This window comes from Lingula anatina, chromosome 1 (genome assembly GCF_051362555.1).
Source record: "Lingula anatina isolate TDL-2025a chromosome 1, LinAna3.0, whole genome shotgun sequence".
In the NCBI taxonomy this organism is placed as follows: domain Eukaryota; kingdom Metazoa; phylum Brachiopoda; class Lingulata; order Lingulida; family Lingulidae; genus Lingula; species Lingula anatina.
The window spans coordinates 27,996,600-28,014,277 of NC_141767.1; the positions used below are offsets into that span (position 1 = coordinate 27,996,600).

At 34.4% G+C, this 17,678-nt stretch overlaps 1 protein-coding gene across 6 annotated transcripts; it reads right to left on the minus strand.

Annotated features, from left to right (window-relative positions):
- Positions 1-670: 670 nt before the first annotated feature.
- On the minus strand, positions 671-17,595 carry LOC106181733 (AP-3 complex subunit beta-2-like). 6 transcript variants are annotated; one of them, XM_087000812.1, is made up of 24 exons: positions 17,293-17,595; positions 14,015-14,090; positions 11,814-11,888; positions 11,449-11,544; positions 10,084-10,244; positions 9,704-9,770; positions 8,979-9,161; positions 8,322-8,498; positions 7,978-8,075; positions 7,779-7,833; positions 7,434-7,568; positions 7,105-7,237; positions 6,744-6,796; positions 6,391-6,411; positions 5,290-5,457; positions 4,571-5,054; positions 4,096-4,355; positions 3,847-3,910; positions 3,565-3,618; positions 2,676-2,791; positions 2,221-2,409; positions 1,992-2,034; positions 1,678-1,860; positions 671-1,421 (listed from the first exon to the last, which is right to left on the minus strand). In XM_087000812.1, exons 1-24 carry the CDS (start codon positions 17,421-17,423, stop codon positions 1,129-1,131), a joined length of 3,315 nt encoding a protein of 1,104 aa, XP_086856938.1. In that variant the 5' UTR covers positions 17,424-17,595; the 3' UTR covers positions 671-1,128. The 6 variants fall into 6 exon arrangements, with proteins under 6 accessions (XP_086856938.1, XP_086856941.1, XP_086856940.1 ...); XM_087000815.1 differs by lacking the exon at positions 6,391-6,411 and having other exon boundaries at positions 4,096-4,352; XM_087000814.1 differs by lacking the exon at positions 6,391-6,411.
- Positions 17,596-17,678: the final 83 nt, after the last annotated feature.

Consider the following 17,678-nt stretch of genomic DNA (forward strand, 5'->3'; position numbering starts at 1 on the left):
TTGAGTTTTTGCTATAGATACAGTAAATTACTTGTTGGTATTGCTAAAGTTGGTATTATATTTACAGTTTTTACATTATGTTAAACCAAAGAGGTAAACATTTTTACAGTACATTTATGCTCACTGATGCAATTTTTGTGGTTGAATTTCTTGGTGGATTTTTTAAGCATTCCATCATTTAATTTTGTATTAGAGTTTAAGTATTAATTTTATAGCATTAGCTGGATCTTATTTTGTTTAATTTTATGTTGAATTATATTTTTATTATAGCATTTTGAAAAGTATACCATTTTTACTGATATATTTGAAATAATTTTTACTATTGTGGATCAATTTTACTTGCGTCAGTCCATTTGGATTCGTCCATTAACTGTTGCTTATAAAGCTTTTTGGTAGCTTTAATTAAATTGAATTGGCCGATGATTTTTTCAATTATTTTTAAAACTATCTTGTTATTTTCAATATATTACTGCACCATGCATACTTACTGGTTATGGTTAAAGATAACTTGTCATTTTCCTTTATACTGCTTCTTATCAACAAAATTTTGTGGAGAGCATCTAATGCTTTTAGCGCTTTGCCTCCATTTCTTTTGAATAAACATCGTTTAAAAAAAATCAACAAAATATTCATAACTGCACTTTGATAAAAAAATAAGAAAAGACACCAATTACCTAAGCATATTTTATTATCTGTGAGGATTTATATTTTTTTCGCAGACTTCAGTAAATTTATTTTCCTGTTTCACAATATCATATAACTCATTGGATAGAATCAAAATTGATACAGGATTAATCCAAGAATGGTCATTTAGTCTATGTTGTATTCACATATTTCATTTTTTTAAACCAAAAATTAAGTTGTGAGATTGAACTAAGTTTGTCCTTTGTTTCTTCTTTGTTTGTCTCCATTACAGTATTATCATAATAAATAATGTTCCACAAAGCAAATGAAATCTATGCAGTAACAACAAATGAGGTTTGCGCCATCCTACTTAATTTCTTTCTTGAATAATTTGCAACAAAAATATAAGAATTTGACATACATAACAGTTCACTTCTGTGAAATCACAGTGATAGTTTTTGAGTTTTTAACAAAATCATATCCAAGTAAGTAATTTAATGGCTCCTAGTCTTTCTTTGTCAAGGAATCTTTCAAGTCTTTGAGCAGCATGGAGCCTATGACCATCTTCTCACAGTTCACTTTCAATGCTGCTTTCCTCCCATCAAGTTTGACTGAGATGAGCACCAGGGCACCTGCTGACAGAGTCTTGCCAGCAAACTTGTAGGTATTGTCTTGCATTGAGGGCACTTGTACAACATTGGCCACCTCATACACTCTCCTACTTATAGTCTTGATGTCTGTATTTTCAGTTGCCATATCCACAGTGCCACTGTTTTCATTCATTCCTGATAATTTACCTAAAAGCAAGTGTTTAATTATTTTATTATAACTGTGAACATACATTCAATGTTATTTTTTTTTACCTTTACAGACTAAAATACATCCCTTTCGTCTTATTCTGATTAGTAAATAAACAAAATTTTATGGCACAAGGCAAAACATGAAAAAGGTTCTTTTATAAAAATGAAAAAATATTTGAAATTCGTGCTAATTCAAATTATCTTTTCACAACAGATAACATAATAGGTAACACACAGAAACTATATCACATACCTTGCTGTTTGTCAAATTCATTCTCTGCCATATTAACTGGCTGTATTTGTTCTCCAACCGGTGCCTTCACTGTGACAGAAAATTTTTTCTCCTGTGAACAGACATCGAATGTGGCTGGCTGTGTGGTGTCAGCAAAGTTGATGCCCATAGTCGCTGTGACAGTGGCTCCAACACCAAGGTTACCTAAAATAAATATAGTGTTAGCCATTAACAAATGAAAGTTGGCAAACTTTAAAAAATATTTAACAGTTTGTTTTCAACTACTAAGATGCATGTAATAAATCCTTTAAAACATAAAACGTAAGATAACTTACCAATCTCAGGGAAATCAAAAATCTCCATTCCAGACTGAAGTTTCTGAAATGTTCATCAAAAATACAAGTTAAGGAATGTGTACATACCAATGTTTACCAGTAGGACAGCCGCATATTGTGTTTATGTTGTTTAAATCTAATATCAAACTTAAGTTAAATCTAGAGTTAGTTTTATTGCTTGGTATTCTAAATGCACTTTGTCTCATGAAAATAGTCGGACTTTGCCTACCTTGTCTCCAATTTTCACATTAAGAACAGGCTTGTCACTGGAGTTCGTCAAAGTCAATTCCACTGATGCCATTTTTTCAGAAAATATGGACACAGTTCTGGTGAACCTGTAGGTGATACTCAGGCCACCCCCAGTGATTCTGTTCAGCAATTCATATGTTTTGGTTGGTATGAAGGATGGGGCAGTGACCTACAAATAAGGTAAAAAAAATTTGATAGGATTCTACTTACTCTCAACACCTACATCCCAATTGTACCAAACAATAACTATGTCACACCTACCAAACTGTCCCATCAATCACACTGTCACACTTGCCACAACTGTTAGTTACAACCATAAGAAACTTGAAAAAATTCTCAATACAAGGACTCTGTTGCACCATACTGTCACATCTACCACAATTGCACATCAAGCCTCCTCCCCTACCAAATAAAAAAAGTCTCTGTCACACTTACTGTGGTGGATCCTCCCGTGTCACCTCCTAGTGAGAGGCTACTCATGTCCTGTGCTAGGACTGGCATCAAGAAGTCAGATTTCCCAACTGCTGCTGGATTAGCTACAGTGCTGCCAACTGAAACACAAGAATGCAAATTCATGTCAATATTATTATTTGTATAATACAAATAGGCACCTTTTCACCTTCACCCATTTCTAAATAGAAAAGTTGGTACCTTAATGGATTATCATGAAAATGTTTGGAAAACTAGCCCAACAAATGTTAGTCTACACATGTGCCCTCTGTGGTCCAAACTGATAATATTTTTCTACTCAAACAGTTTCAGATTTCTTTACTTCATCCTATCATGCACTTTTTTAACAGCAAGATAAAGCCAACCAACAACCAGCTATACCAAGTCATGCTATTAATCAAAAAGATCTGTATGCATTAAGTTTTATTGTGATAATAATAATAACAATAAAATTTTATAAATATATCACCAAAGATTACTTCCCTCATCTTATTGAATGTAACACAGCTATAACAATTTTGTTACATATCTGGTTTATGTATCATTTCCTATAAAACTGGTCATTTTAATGTTAAAACAATATGCAAGATTTTTATCTGATCAAACCACATACTTGGATATGAGTACCTTATGTATCCTTAGACTTTCAAATCTTCGTAGTTATTACTTAATTTTTAATCACGGAAAAAAGATAAAAAAAATATAAAAATAAAAGATAAAAGCAAGTTGAAAAGTAAGAAGCCAGAGCAACCCTTTTCCATGCTATTACACCAAAAACCTCTTGGACAGCTGACCTAGTAAAATATATTATCCTTTAATTAGTTCAGACACATTGTTGGCCAACAAGTATACACATAGTTTACATCTAATTTACCCTCTGCCTCCTCTGCATCTTGGTTGACAAGGGTGTCTCCTAGTGACATTGTCACTAATGAGGAAAAGGAATTATGTTAGTTGTTATTTGAGATGTGCATCACCTACAGAATGTGCTATGTTACAGCAAATGTATGCTGATGTTTGTACTATAACAAAAGAGCTTTTGAGAAGAGGAGAGTTAAACGGACAGCCATGTAAGAACTAACACTGGATTCAAGACATTAATGCATATGTTCTTCCCAGTCATATTTGTTGATGGAACACATGTAGCAATACTTACAATCTAAATCTAACAGCATGGCTGCATTGGAAGTAGCCCCCATTTTAGCTTTGGTAGACTTGGCCTAAAAATTAACAAACAAACAAAGAAAATTAACTTACTAATTTTTAAAGGCTTTGAAAAGAATTCTCATTATGATATCAATAATTATGTATGGGCACTAGTGACATATAAGCTAACTCACTGTTAACTAAGGTGCTTCAACTTTTAACACTGTCATGATTGTATGAAACTAACAAATTCCCCTACCTTAGGTTGGGGTTCTTCATCGGAGCTCTCTTCCTCTTCATCCTCTTCCTCACTTGATTCTTCCTCCTCACTGCTATCGACTTCTTCACTTGACTCTTCATCTTCCTCGTCTTCAACTTTCTTAGATTTTTTCTTGGGTTTTTCATCTTCTTCATCTTCTTCCTCATCTGATTCCTCTTCCTCCTCTGAACTGTCCTCTTCACTGCTATCAGTTTCATCAGAGCTGTCTTCTTCTTCTTCCTCATCTTCATCTTCTTCTTCTACATTAATGCAAATGCATAAATCAGTTTTTATCAATTTTACACAAGTCTGGAAATTATATATAACAATGTGCATGTGTGCACCACAATCATCGTTTAATTTATAATTTTGAAGAGCTGTTGCTGCACAAAAAAGTCCTAATCTGTAGTTTTTGGTACACATACAAAATCATTGGATTAGCATTACATACACACAGAAAAAGACCTACACATACCTGACTCTTCATCAGAATAAAATGATTTCTTTTTAGCAGGCTTCACTTTGCCACCTTTCTTTTTCTTTTTCTGAGCAAGCAGATTGGTATCTGCCACCCAAGCTGTAGGTACCTCCACATTTCTTACTGTTGGATCTGGAGCTACTTCGGGAAAATCCGGAATTTCTCTATACCCAGTGGCCTTGGTATTAAGCACATGAGAGAGAGTAGCCAACTGGAACTGATCTCTGTCTTTAAACTTTGATTCCAAAACAGGTGCTGGTTTTGTTGCAAGAAACATCTTCTTCGCATACTTGGCAAAAGCTCCAGCTTTCTCTCCAGGGATGATAAGCTGACGGAGGAAGCGTGCACGATCACGGATGTCGTAGTTTTGGTCATATTTGGCCAAATTAAAGACATACTGGCACAACAGCTTAGTTTGCTTGGAGTTTGTGATGCACAACTTTGCTGCTAGGTTAAGGATTTGAAGTTTAACAATATCTTCCTAGAAAATAGAAGAGATTTTCCCTGTAAGATTTAAGTGATTTAATTAAATAGTTTTACAGCAAATTCTCATTTAATTCCAATGATATATAAATCTAAATTATCGTTTAAAAACGCAAGTCTTCGTAAACAAGCTCTGTTTTTTCTTAAAAGAATAACTTTTAAAAAGTTATGGTGATATGTGAATTGTAGAACAATGCTATAATTTCCACAAATTCTTCACAGTTTTGACATACCTCATTGATGAAATTCTTTGCACACTGTCTCAGCACATCAGGAGCAATTTTAGGCACTCGGTCAGAATACTCTCCAATCATCCACAAGATGCTCGCTCTGGCCATGGGCACTGTGATGTCCTGGGCCATCTTGGCCATGTGTACAATGATATCCTTGTGTTCTTGTGGCTGTGAGACAGAATCCGTAGACTATACACAGTCACGGCAGAGATGACAGAGTTTTAGCGCAAGCATGTTAAAAGCACAGCAAAATGCAATAAATTGTTCTGAATTGCTAGTTATTTAGGTGCTGCAAAACAATACATAAAGAATACAAAAAAAAAGGAGCAAAATGCGTCATTTCTTTCATTTCCAACTGCAATGGATTACTTATGGAATCAGTATAAATTGTGACAGAAAATTAGTTGATCATTAGTACAAAATCCAAATTTGTTAATAAATTAAAGTATTATTAACTGAGTAATGGAAAAGATGCCCCTCTAAAAAAAATGATATGACTTACTCAATTGCATTGCATGCAATTGGCCCCAATTTCAGTAGAAAAACATGAAGACATTAAAATGAGTAGACTACATAAGCAGGACAACATCTTAATTATTAGTAAAATTGCAGATATGAATGAATTATTAAATTAAAAAATTTCCTCTTTTTTTTTTTTACACGTCAAATACACCGATTATTTTGCCTTATAGTTGAAATATATAAAAAAACCATGCCACCATGCCACCTTTGACCAATCAAAACATATCCAAGCTAATCAATTAAGTATGGTAGATAACCTTCATGCAGAATGAATGATTCTTCTATCTCCAATGGTCCCCCCATTCATGGATGCATTAGAAAGCATAATGTGAAAAATTTTGAAAAATAAGAAAGGGGTTAATTTTTGAAAAAAATGTGCAGAATTTGATGAGTATATAAAACATTCTCCAGTGGGCTTGGTGTCTTTCTTCAATCTTTGGAAGGGACAGGCAAAACCCACCCCAAAATGGTTTCTGAAAATGGGTGAATGCTCCCACCAAGGGTTTGCTTATATACACCATAGTATAATAAATAAAACATGCTTTAAGTAATAAAATTGTCCCATAAGCCAATGATTACCACCACTTTGTGTTCCCTCTTCTGTTAGTGTTAAAGAAGAGTAAAAACCAAAGTTACATCAAAATCGGATAAATCATTATGGAATTCTGAGGGAAAGTGAAGGGCAGCAATGCACAAAAAGCTTTGCAAAATTCATTTGCATAACATTTTTTGTAAAACAGTGTGTGTATTATAATATGACTCTCATATCAAACAGTTAATATCATTAACAATAATTGCTTAAAACTGCTTTTTAAATCTTTGTTGTTTATTTATTACTGAGTGGTCATTACAAAAACTAATTAGAACTGTTCCTTGTTCTACATTAATCTCATAATAATTAATACTGTATTTATGGATGATCAGATACTCACCTGCATTTGCAAAAGTTTCTTAATTACCACCACACTTTCTGCAACCACAGTTTCTGTAAATGAAAAATTTAAACATATGCTGAAAAATTTCATCCTAAACCACCCTCATTCCATCTAGACATCTGGGAAAATGAATTAAAATTGACAATTAAACAATTCCAATAAGATAAAACACTGAAAAAGGCAAGGTGACAGCAATAACCTATGAATCTGGGAGAATAAATTAAAATTGACAAACAATTTTGATAAGATAAAACACTGGAAAAGGCAAGGTGAAAGCAATTACCAATTAATGAGTAATTGCAATCACCAAATTACTTATAGACACCATACACCAATAAGGTGCCTTATGTTCACTTACCATCTCTATTAGACATGAGTCTGACCAGTCCATTTAGACAGGTGTCCGTGATCTCAGGTATAGTGCTGGCACACCTGCCTATGGCCTGAATAGTAGCAGCAGCAAACTCCTTGTCTGTACTTGTAATATAGGTCTGGAAAAAATTGTTAAACATTTTTCTGTACAGCATTCCTTAAACGGGATGACTATTATTGATTTATCCACTCTGTACTGGCATTCTATCATACATACTGGTCTTTTTATAGAAATTTCCCACCAATCAAATAAACACTATTAATACAGGATCTAAAAAGCTGAAAAAAAATCTCCCTCCTCCACGGGGTACTTACCTGAAATTCCCTAATAATGGTTGAGATACTTGTCTCGGTTCCCAAGTTAGTAAGTATCTCCAGCTTCAATAATTTCACATGGGTGGGGTCAGTGGAATGGACATAGAAGCTCTTGAGAAAAGGTTCAAACATTCCCTTGAAATAAAGAAGAAAATATATGAAATGTAGCATATTTCAAAAATGATGTTTTAAGCAGAATGCTGTGTGACATATTAAAGAGTTTTTCTATAAATATGCTTTGTTCAAATAAAACGATAAATACCATTTTACAAGCAGAACTGGATGTATGATGTTAGAAAAAGAGTAACATTTGTAGTGTATTTTATAAATCATATTTAATCTTACCTTTCTTTTGACAGACATGGTGGCTATGTTGCTCAAGACAATGTATTGCACTTCCCTGAAAACAATACAAATGCATATCATTTCATGAATACCATTCCCAGTACTTTTTTTTTTACAAAAGAAATGAGATTTGTAAAATCCATTACGATAATATCTACTGATATTGTTTAATACATCAAATTCCCAGTTATCTACTTACTTGTGAGACCTTAGCAGCCTTATCAATGATTTAGCAACCATTCCAACCTCAGCTCTGGGTGCACAGTGATAATACAATTGTGCCACTGCCATAACAACCTGCACATACAAAAATATATGTTTATTGGTAAAATTGTTAACTTTCTCCCACACATATATACACATATCCATACAAATGCATGCAAACAGTACGCACAAACACACTAGTATGCCCACAACCACGCATACACACACACACACACAAAAATGTTCCCCTGCTCTCTCTCCCTTCACTTCAGAGCGTGTGGACAAACAGAATCATAATACACTCAAATTGCTAAAATTACAGTTGCAAGATCTACTTACAGCAGCATTCCTGCTGTTCAGCAAGGGTTTACAGTTTCTCAACAGAAGCCTGTGATCTGGATCCATTATATACGGCTTCTTCTTTGGCTTATCATCCTCCTCCTCCTCTTTGTCTTCTTTCTCTTCATCCTCATCTGATCCATAGAAGGCTTTCTCACTTTCTTCTTCTATCATATCCTAAAAAAGTAATGTTGACCTTAACAAAAAGTTGAGAGAATTTTTCTGAATTTTTCTCTTGTTACAGCAACCCTTTTTTCTGTGCAAATCTCCATAAGCTGATATCTATAATGATGTAATGCACATATCCCAACAACGTCCTCCTGCTAATTGCCCAACTTTGGCAAATCATATTTTGAATTCCAAGTATGATAAAATAAGAAATTTGCAAGATTTGGCAAACTGACATAATGTTACATTTACAATAGATTTTCAACTAAAATTGTTCAGCATCCTCTGCCACTTTTCACTTTGTTTTATAATCTAAACTGACAAAATAATACATGTGCAATACTTTTCCACCAACATCACAATGCACAACCACTATAAGTATTTTCTACACACAAACAATAATACATTTATAACAGTTTCAACTAAGTCACTTATAATTTTTAATGTGCACTAGTAAAATAGGATGCTATTAGCAAGCTGGGCACTCACATCTCTGTTAGGGTTGACAAACTGTGTCCTGGCATAGCGAGTCAGCATGTTGATGATGACCACCTGTCCCCACTCCTCAACATCTACCAACAGGTTGCATAACTTGCGATAGTTCTTGTGGATAAGATCAATTCTCTCTGGGCAAACTTCTTCGAAGGCTTGGATAGCACTTCCTGCAACCAGCTGAAATACATAAAAAAATAAATGCTTTTTGGTCTGCCTTAGGGCAAATTCAGGATTATGTGAGAAATAATAAGTTACTAAATCCGCGGATCAAATATGGAGGGCACTTTACAATGGATTACAGCCTCCCAGCAATTGGTAGGGAAATTAATCTCGGCACGCTTTGAAGTGGGTCACGCCACATTTGATCTGTGGGCTAGAACCAAAATAAAGGAATAATAAGTTACTGCAGACTAGGTAGTCTGCGGATCAAATATGGAGGGCACTTGACAAAGGTTTCACACCTCCCACCAGGGGCAGAGCATTTAATCTCGGGTCACGCCATATTTGATCTGCGGACAAGTTAGTCCTCGGATCAACTGGTTCTGAATGCACCCTTGTATCTTGAAAAATATACATCAGAGTAACTTTAATTTAAATTTTAAAAATTCAAATTCAAAAATTAAACATCAGCTACAATTGCCTAAACAAATCTCTAATCTGCAATTTTCTGTCCTTTTCATCCACATTCATAATAAATAGAGAGGTACTTGTAGACTTACTGTTGTTTTGTCAGCCAACAGCTTTTCAATCACCTCAATCAACTGATCTTTCAGCTCTGGATCTAGGCTATGAAAATAAATCAACATATTAATTACATAAAAATTATAGATAATAAATAAATTAATTCTCTAAATGTGCTAATAATTCAAACTTTTTTTAGGAGATCAGGGTTATTCTACACAGGTTATACATGTACAAGTAAACATCTCTACTTACCCAAGTCAAAGGACTGTATTTCTTTTACAGTGCACCAACAATATATAAAATTAACAAAATCATATAACATTAGTTTCACACCAATTTTACCAACTTAAAATAAATTACGCTTATCAGGAATGATGAAAATATAACACGAACACATAAAATCATGTGAACATACCTGAACAGCTTTGGAATGGCATGAGCGGCCGTCTTGCGCACATAGGGTGACATGTCATTGCAAGACTCCTTGATGGATAACATCATTATAGGCACAATAACAGGCACTCGGATACTTGAGAGCACACGCAGGGCACTGGCACGAATAAGCTGATTAGGATCCTTATGAAAATAAAGGTAAAATAATGAAGAGATTAATCAGGTGATGTTCATAAGAAACCATGGAGCAAACCTGTTTTTTAAGTATTCAAATTGGTTAGAGCAACCATGCAATAAAACCACTTTTTCTCAGAGGAGGGATTAGTCTGTACCTGTATGCCAAAATTTTCCTTACCTAGTAATTAATATAAATAAAAATAAATTTTGTCATTCCTTTAAATGTCACCACACATGGAATGGGATGTTATCTTTATACAGATATAAAAATACATACTAAAGATTAAAATTTTGCAGCATTAATTGTTTACATATAACTTAAACCATGTGAAAATCACTTAGGCATGACATAAAACAACAGCCACCACAGTGACCCAAAAGAAAGGAATAATAAGTTACTGTCATGACACAGAAATCTTTTCAAGCCTGTCCTTTATCATTTCAGTAAGTTTGCAATAACAAAGCTTCAAGCAAATCTTTGGCTATATAAAATAAAATGCCTAAAATAAAAGGACATCCTATACCCAGTTCATCACCAGTAATCAAATACATTTCGAATCTGAACGCAATTTCTAAATTTGCAATTGAAATCTACAAAGAACAGTCAGCAGGAAGGAACAATGAAGACATTACATGATAAACTACATCAATAACCTAGTTAGTATACTGCAGTTCACAACATGACATGTGTAGGTATGTAATTTCTTTTTGATTCACTTCCTTTATAGAAAATAAATGTCATTTGTACTAAAAACCTATGAGGTTCAGTATTCTCTAACCACAAATCAAATAGGATAGCCTGCAGGTAGAAATATGTTATGTGTGATAAGGCAGATATCAGGTCCTAAGTTGATGCTTTTGGTCAGGCAATATATTCTAATACTTTTAAGTTTTATTCCATAGCTGGCCAGTAGTCACACAAGGAGTCTTTTTTTTACTGTAAACAATATCATGCGAATAAAAAATTTATCAGAGTTAACTGTCTAGTCACACTTTCAAATAAATAGGCTTTGTCATGCAGCCAGATTCAGATTTTTTAGGTAGGCTGTTGAGTGAATGCTTATACTACAGATTTATATCAAAATAAGTACAAAATTGGTTTTCTTCACTTTTTAATGAACTTTTTTTCCAAAGACCCTTTGCAATTTCGCGAAGTCCACATATTCCACTTGTAGCGAGAAACAGAGAGAGAGAGTGAGAGGAGGGGTACCTTAAGGGCCCTTTGGAAGGTACTGATGGACAGAAGAGCCAGGTCCTGCTGTTCCTCTGCATACCTGGTCAGGTACACATACACAAGTTTCTTAACCTGAAGACACAAACAAAATCATTTCATTTAGTTTAAATGTTTAATATGGCAAAATAAGCAATGTATAAAAATTTCCTCTCTGCCCTAAGAATAATAATATTATGGAAAAGCTACTAATTTAATTGTCATTAGTATCTCAGGTATAACAGTGTAATACCTTTTTTCTCATCTTCTGTTATAAGGTGTGAGACAAAGTTATGCAATAGTAAAACCATGGACTTCAATGTCAATTCATTTGATGATCAAATTAAGAGACTGAAAATAATTACCTCCAGATTTTTGGACACAACATTCTTCACCACTGCTGGAAACAGATCGGAGGCATCTTTTCCTTTGGCCACCATCTTTAATATAGAAATAAAAAGATCGTATGAGAATAATCAGCATGACAGCAACTTGAAAAGGTCATTGTCATTTATTCAAAATAAAGATTATGAACAAATCAAGATAATAATTACTTAGAAAGATTTACTGAGCCTAGATAATCAGGCTGGATGACTATCAACTGCCCTCCATTCTCCCATTCTTCAAAGAACAATTTAAAAGAAAATGCCACAGTGCCTCAAGGGATTCTAATCTTAATCCTAATATTTCAATCTAACAGCCTCGAAAACTACATTTTACAGCCACAGCTCTAATACTCAAGTCTGAGTAAACAATACTAAGCTGTATTGATTTTCAGCTTTTCCAATATCATACCAGTTGTGGTATCTATATTTCATGAGTTTGTGGGCACATCGAACAGATCCAGTCCCCAAAGCTCTATGAGCTTGACCTCCAAACGCCCCATCTTATTGACTAGAATGGTTTTCTAGGATCAAATGTGCACTGGGATTTGAAATAACATTCTTGGAAATAGCAAGGGTTGGATTCCCTAATTCTTTAACTTACAGCACGAACTGATGAAAAAATTGTAAAATCCTAGAACAAAACAGTTCAATCCAACATAATTTCACATTATAAAATATGTATCAAACTATATGTATTGCTATTCAAATCTAGGAAGGTCTCTGTGTATGCAAGCCTGTGTGCAGATGAACTTCTTTTACATGTTTTCATTTCTTCAAATATCATTTTTGCAAAATGCTGAAATCCACAGATTAATATGTTTAACAGCATAATGAAGCCGTAGGTCTATAAAGCAACTGCAAATTGTTTTGAAATCTTGACTTTGCTTTAGTCAGATTTTCAAGTAATTTTGATTCTTCTACATTTTGACACCAAAAGTCAGAAAATCAATCACTGTTCTTTTTTCTGCTTCTTATGCACAGCAATAATTAACTCTGTAAGTTAAATTTACTCTTTCCCCCTTAGATGAACATAATGAATGAAGAGTCATTCTCTCGGGACTTTTTCATCCTTTTATATAGAGGAAAGAAACTTAATAAAAGCTGAGTCAATACCACTGTTCAGATATCTATTCTTAGACACAGAAAAGCATCCCTTAATAAAAACAAAGCTCTTGCAACCATAAAAGATTTGCAATGATCATATACATCAGCTAAACAGAAGTGGAAAAAAATTAATTGTTTCCAACTTCATCATTTACTTGATAATATTACATTTACAAAATTTACTTGATTCATTTACTTGATAAAATTATATTTACAAAATTACATCAAAATGAGTGTCTCCTCCTTAGATATCAAAACACTGGCAAAAGTTAGACTAAGTGACCACGACCTAGCAATAGAAAGGGGCCGATACACAAACCCTAAAACTCCTCTTGATGAGAGAAAATGTAAAACCAGCAACTGTGTAGAGGATGAAAAACACTTCCTCATGGAATGTTCAAGATACACTGTTGAAAGGCAACGAATGCATGATGAGCTATTGAAAATCAGTGTGGTGGGTCTAGAGGACAGTGATCAGATATTGTCAATTCTCCTGAATCCACCCTGTGAAAAAAGCCTCAAAGTAATAGCAGAATTTGTAAAAACTGATGTTTAAATACATAGTTCACCTACAATTTAGTACATCACAGCCACTAATTGTTGATAATACTGTGAATAGCTTAACTAATTAATTAACCTTATAGCATAACATGCTTTAACACATGTGCAATTTAAGCATAATACATATGTAAACATATATAAATGTATATCCTTTATATATTGTGTAAATAATGTAGTCTACTGAGCCTAAAAATGTATTCATACCATTTAGTGCTCAATAAACTTATTATTATTATTATTATTATCATTAAAATAAGTTGTTCTGTTAAAACGAAAATTTTTATTTTTCTTTACTCCTCCAGAGACTTGGATTCATAAGATGCCTCTATAAGTACAGAAATGCAATATCAGTAGTGTATTTCTATTTCTGTATGAATCACATGAGTTATCATGCAAAGGACACATACACTTAAACATTTTTTCTGTCAGAAAAGAAATTAGTGCTTAACAAAAAAGGGATATTATTTATTTAATAATTAATTTATTTACTTATTTACTTACAATTCAATACTTACACCAATAATCCTTTTCATTGCCTCCAGCTTTAGGTTGTCTTTGTTTGTGTCCAGCATTTGCTTCAGGTCATCATGCCTGTACACAGACAAACAAACAATTAACTTCCACAGGTTTTCTATTGCTGTATTTGAAATTTTGATATATACAAATGAAGGTGACATAATGAAAACACATTTAAGCAATGCACGTTCAGATAAACTATTATAAGACAAGAAGGCAAACATTTCTTAAACGTTATTAAATGCTGTGCTCAAATTCCCATCCTGCAACACCCCTCACCTAAGATCTAATAAAAGAATATATTAGATCTTAGCCCTCACTAATATAAGGGACCGTTCACATGGAAAGTCTATTTTCTAAAAATCTATTTTCTATTCGCGGTATCTTGGGATCACAGTCTGTGCCCTGAATATCCCATGGCGTAATTACTGGCAGCGCAGGGAGTAACTGGCTCGTGCTGCCAGTAATTACGCCGTGGGTTATTCAGGGCACAGACCGTGATCACAAGATACCGCAAATAGAAAATAGATTTTTAGAAAATAGACTTTCCATGTGAACGGTCCCTTAGTGTCAAAGTTCACGCACATCTCTTTAGTTAAAGACTAAGTAATGAAACCCCGCTGCAGTGGATACTTAAAGGACAATGTTCATGTAAAAATCCATTTCTCGAATTTTGAAGATACAGCACTCAATCTATACACTAGAGGTATGTTTTAATCGATCCCCGCCATTTAAAAATTATAAAAACAATCTATTAGTAGAAAAAAAGCGTTTTAGTAAACCTCACCTCAATATGCAAAAATGAAGCAACAGATCTGGGTCACGTGGTACTGTGACGACAATCACGATAAAGGTCTATGAGACTCAACTGAGCTGCAGGTGCATACAGACGGAGAAGTTAAGGAAAGTTGTGTTGAACGGAGTTGAGGAATTTTCGTTATGCCTCGGTGTGTTGCCGTGGGATTCACCAAAATTGCAGCTCTCGTTGACAATCTTTCTTTGTCTGTGACGGTCTTCCGTGACTTACTTACTAACTTCGGTGACAATAGTTGCGATGCTCTAGATCATGGTCACCTCAGGTGGTTTAGATCATATCAAGAGCTGGTAGTCTTTCATATTAACTGTCATCAGTTGGCAAACTTACTGATTGCTGATGCATTTTAAATGCATTGTAGTTGACCAAAAGCTCGTTTACAACAAACCTGTTAATTATGCACCGCTGCAATTCCCAAGCCAGGTAATAACAGGTATGAAACTCGTCTTGGTGGGCTTTCATATTTTTCAATATATCTCATTTATTTCATGGGGTTATTTTATTGGTATTTGTAAATGACGTTAAATATCAATACTTAAACAATTAAGTTCAAACACGGTCGCGAACATTAATAAAAGAAATTGCTCTCAGGGTATCTTGAGGCTTCCGTGGAAGAAAACGTGTTGAGGAAAAACAGGAAAAAGAGCGTTATATTAAAGAAAAAATGGGAACTGCTATAATAAAATGGTTCGTTATCCTAATTCGTTTATGCTTTGAGGATTTGTTTCTGAAGATTATTTCATCTGAAATATTAAATAATTTAAAAGATTGATTATTTTATAACTTAACGCAAATTCTGCGTCAGTACGCAATTTTTTTTTTTTTTGCAAATTTGTAAGCTTATAACAACGTGCTATAAAGATCTACTCAACAAAAAAATGTGCTTGGGTAAAATTGAGTACGGAATGAACTGGAGACACTTGGCTTGTCATTAAGTTTACACGAAAATATGTCAGGTAACTTTATACTGTCTTTGAAAGAGTAAAGATTGAAAGATAATTTTAGACAAACTTTGACGGGGGAAATACCTACAAAGAGTAATGGGCTATTTCGCCAACATCTTGTTGAAAATTTTACACTGCAATTCTATCAAATAAGCTAAGGAACTAATTGCCAAATTAATACTCTCATCACATAACAGGGGGGTAACCAGACCTGCAAAAATTGTACGCACATATTTAAAAAGATTACAAGCACATACAGCAAAATGTAGACTTACGCAAAACATGAAGGACAGCGTAATCACAGCAAATGTACCTCATATAGTAGCTTAATTTCCATTAATAATAAAATCATCATTTAAGTCAAAAATATTCTTGCGATTTAATAACTATTTTAATTTACCCAGAACGGTATATTTTTTTTTAAAGGCGGTTAACTGAAATATAGTTTTATGATTTGTTTGTGAAAATTGCCCATGTCACCCTGTTAGTTTGGAGGTCTAAGCTGGATCAAGTCCGTGTTAAAATTCCTATGAAGTTGTGCAGGAAAAATTCTTCCTTTCTTTCTCTAGCTCCTCGATAAACCTGGTGTTCAGATTTTATCTAGTACCCCCAGGTCTACGGGAGCTGCGCTTTGTAACTAACGCACAGGTAGATTTTTACCTGAGATAACTGGAGTAAAGCTTAGATAGAGAGTGCGTTCGATACAAGCAAGACAAATTGAATGCCATTTAACCCTCTAATTAAGAGGTAAAGGAAGTTCCAGGAAGATGATTAAGATAGGACTTGTAAAGGTAACGGGCATTGTTTACCTCAGTTTAATAAAAGTATGCAAGACGGAGTGTCAGCGGTTTAATAAAATAAATTGAATTTCACAAATAACATGGACCTCATATGCAATAATCAACATTTCCCTTAACTCATTCAAATGCAGTGTTTTATACAGCTTGGGATAACCATAATGAAATGCTTGTTAAAGAAATGACTAGACGGGAAATGGTTTTACACAGCTTCACGAGGATTTAGACCCCTCGGGTAAGAGATTTGAATGAGTATAAACTTTTATCAGAAGCCAGAGAAGTCATCTTACAGGTAGACAATGCAGCTCAGTTTGACAGCTAAGCACGCTCTGTTCTCCAGTGGCTCGATTGTCGTCATTGGACCACGTGACCACGTAGCTCATTAACTCCCAGGCCGAGCAAATAGGACGTTTTTTAAAGCCAAAAATTTACAAAATGAGCTTTTAATTTGTGTATTTGGATAAAGATATCGTTAGTTGGGCATGTTTTCTGAAGAATATGTTCCGTTCAGGCCATTCTGACGGCATGAAGCAAACCCTTTAACAGACTCAGGATGTAAACTCCATGGGGAAAATAATCAGAAATTTTGAATTCTAGAATTCAGACAATGTATCAATATTCAAGAATGTCAAAAACAAGACTATACATTAAGAATGTGACAATGACACACTGACACCGTGACAGACGAGCCAAATGCACTGTACTAGTGTCAAAAAACTCACTTCTTGTAATCGTTCATAAAGAAGCTACTACTAGCTGGATCGGTTGCAACATCTGCGTCACCGCTACCCGTGGATGACGGGGGTCGATCATTGTTATAGCCCGAATTTTGAAACCCGCCGTTTGAAGCCATTGTCACTTTTAACACAGCTCCCACTCTTACTGCCACGAAGGCTCGCCGGTGAAATATGGCTTCCGCGAGTTGTTCAGATCATGTGATGCGAAATTAGGTCAAGTTTCAAGTCGCTGTGTTCTGATATTTCGAGAAGAAAAGTACATATGACAACATCCGCAAAATGTGAGTTGTGTGCAAAAAAACCAACTACTGCTTGGTCGAGTCAATCTACTGCTTGTTCATCGTAAATCTAATCAATTTTTGTAGTTGACG

Excerpts from the sequence above, each read along its gene's own strand:
- LOC106181733 (XM_087000811.1), bottom strand. The coding sequence starts at position 17,423 with ATGGCTTCAAACGGCGGGTTTCAAAATTCGGGCTATAACAATGATCGA. Across the intron at positions 9,162-9,703 it reads TGTTGGCTGACAAAACAACA|CTGGTTGCAGGAAGTGCTAT; the intron begins GTAAGTCTACAA and ends TATGTATTTCAG. Across the intron at positions 2,035-2,220 it reads ATGTGAAAATTGGAGACAAG|AAACTTCAGTCTGGAATGGA; the intron begins GTAGGCAAAGTC and ends TGAACATTTCAG.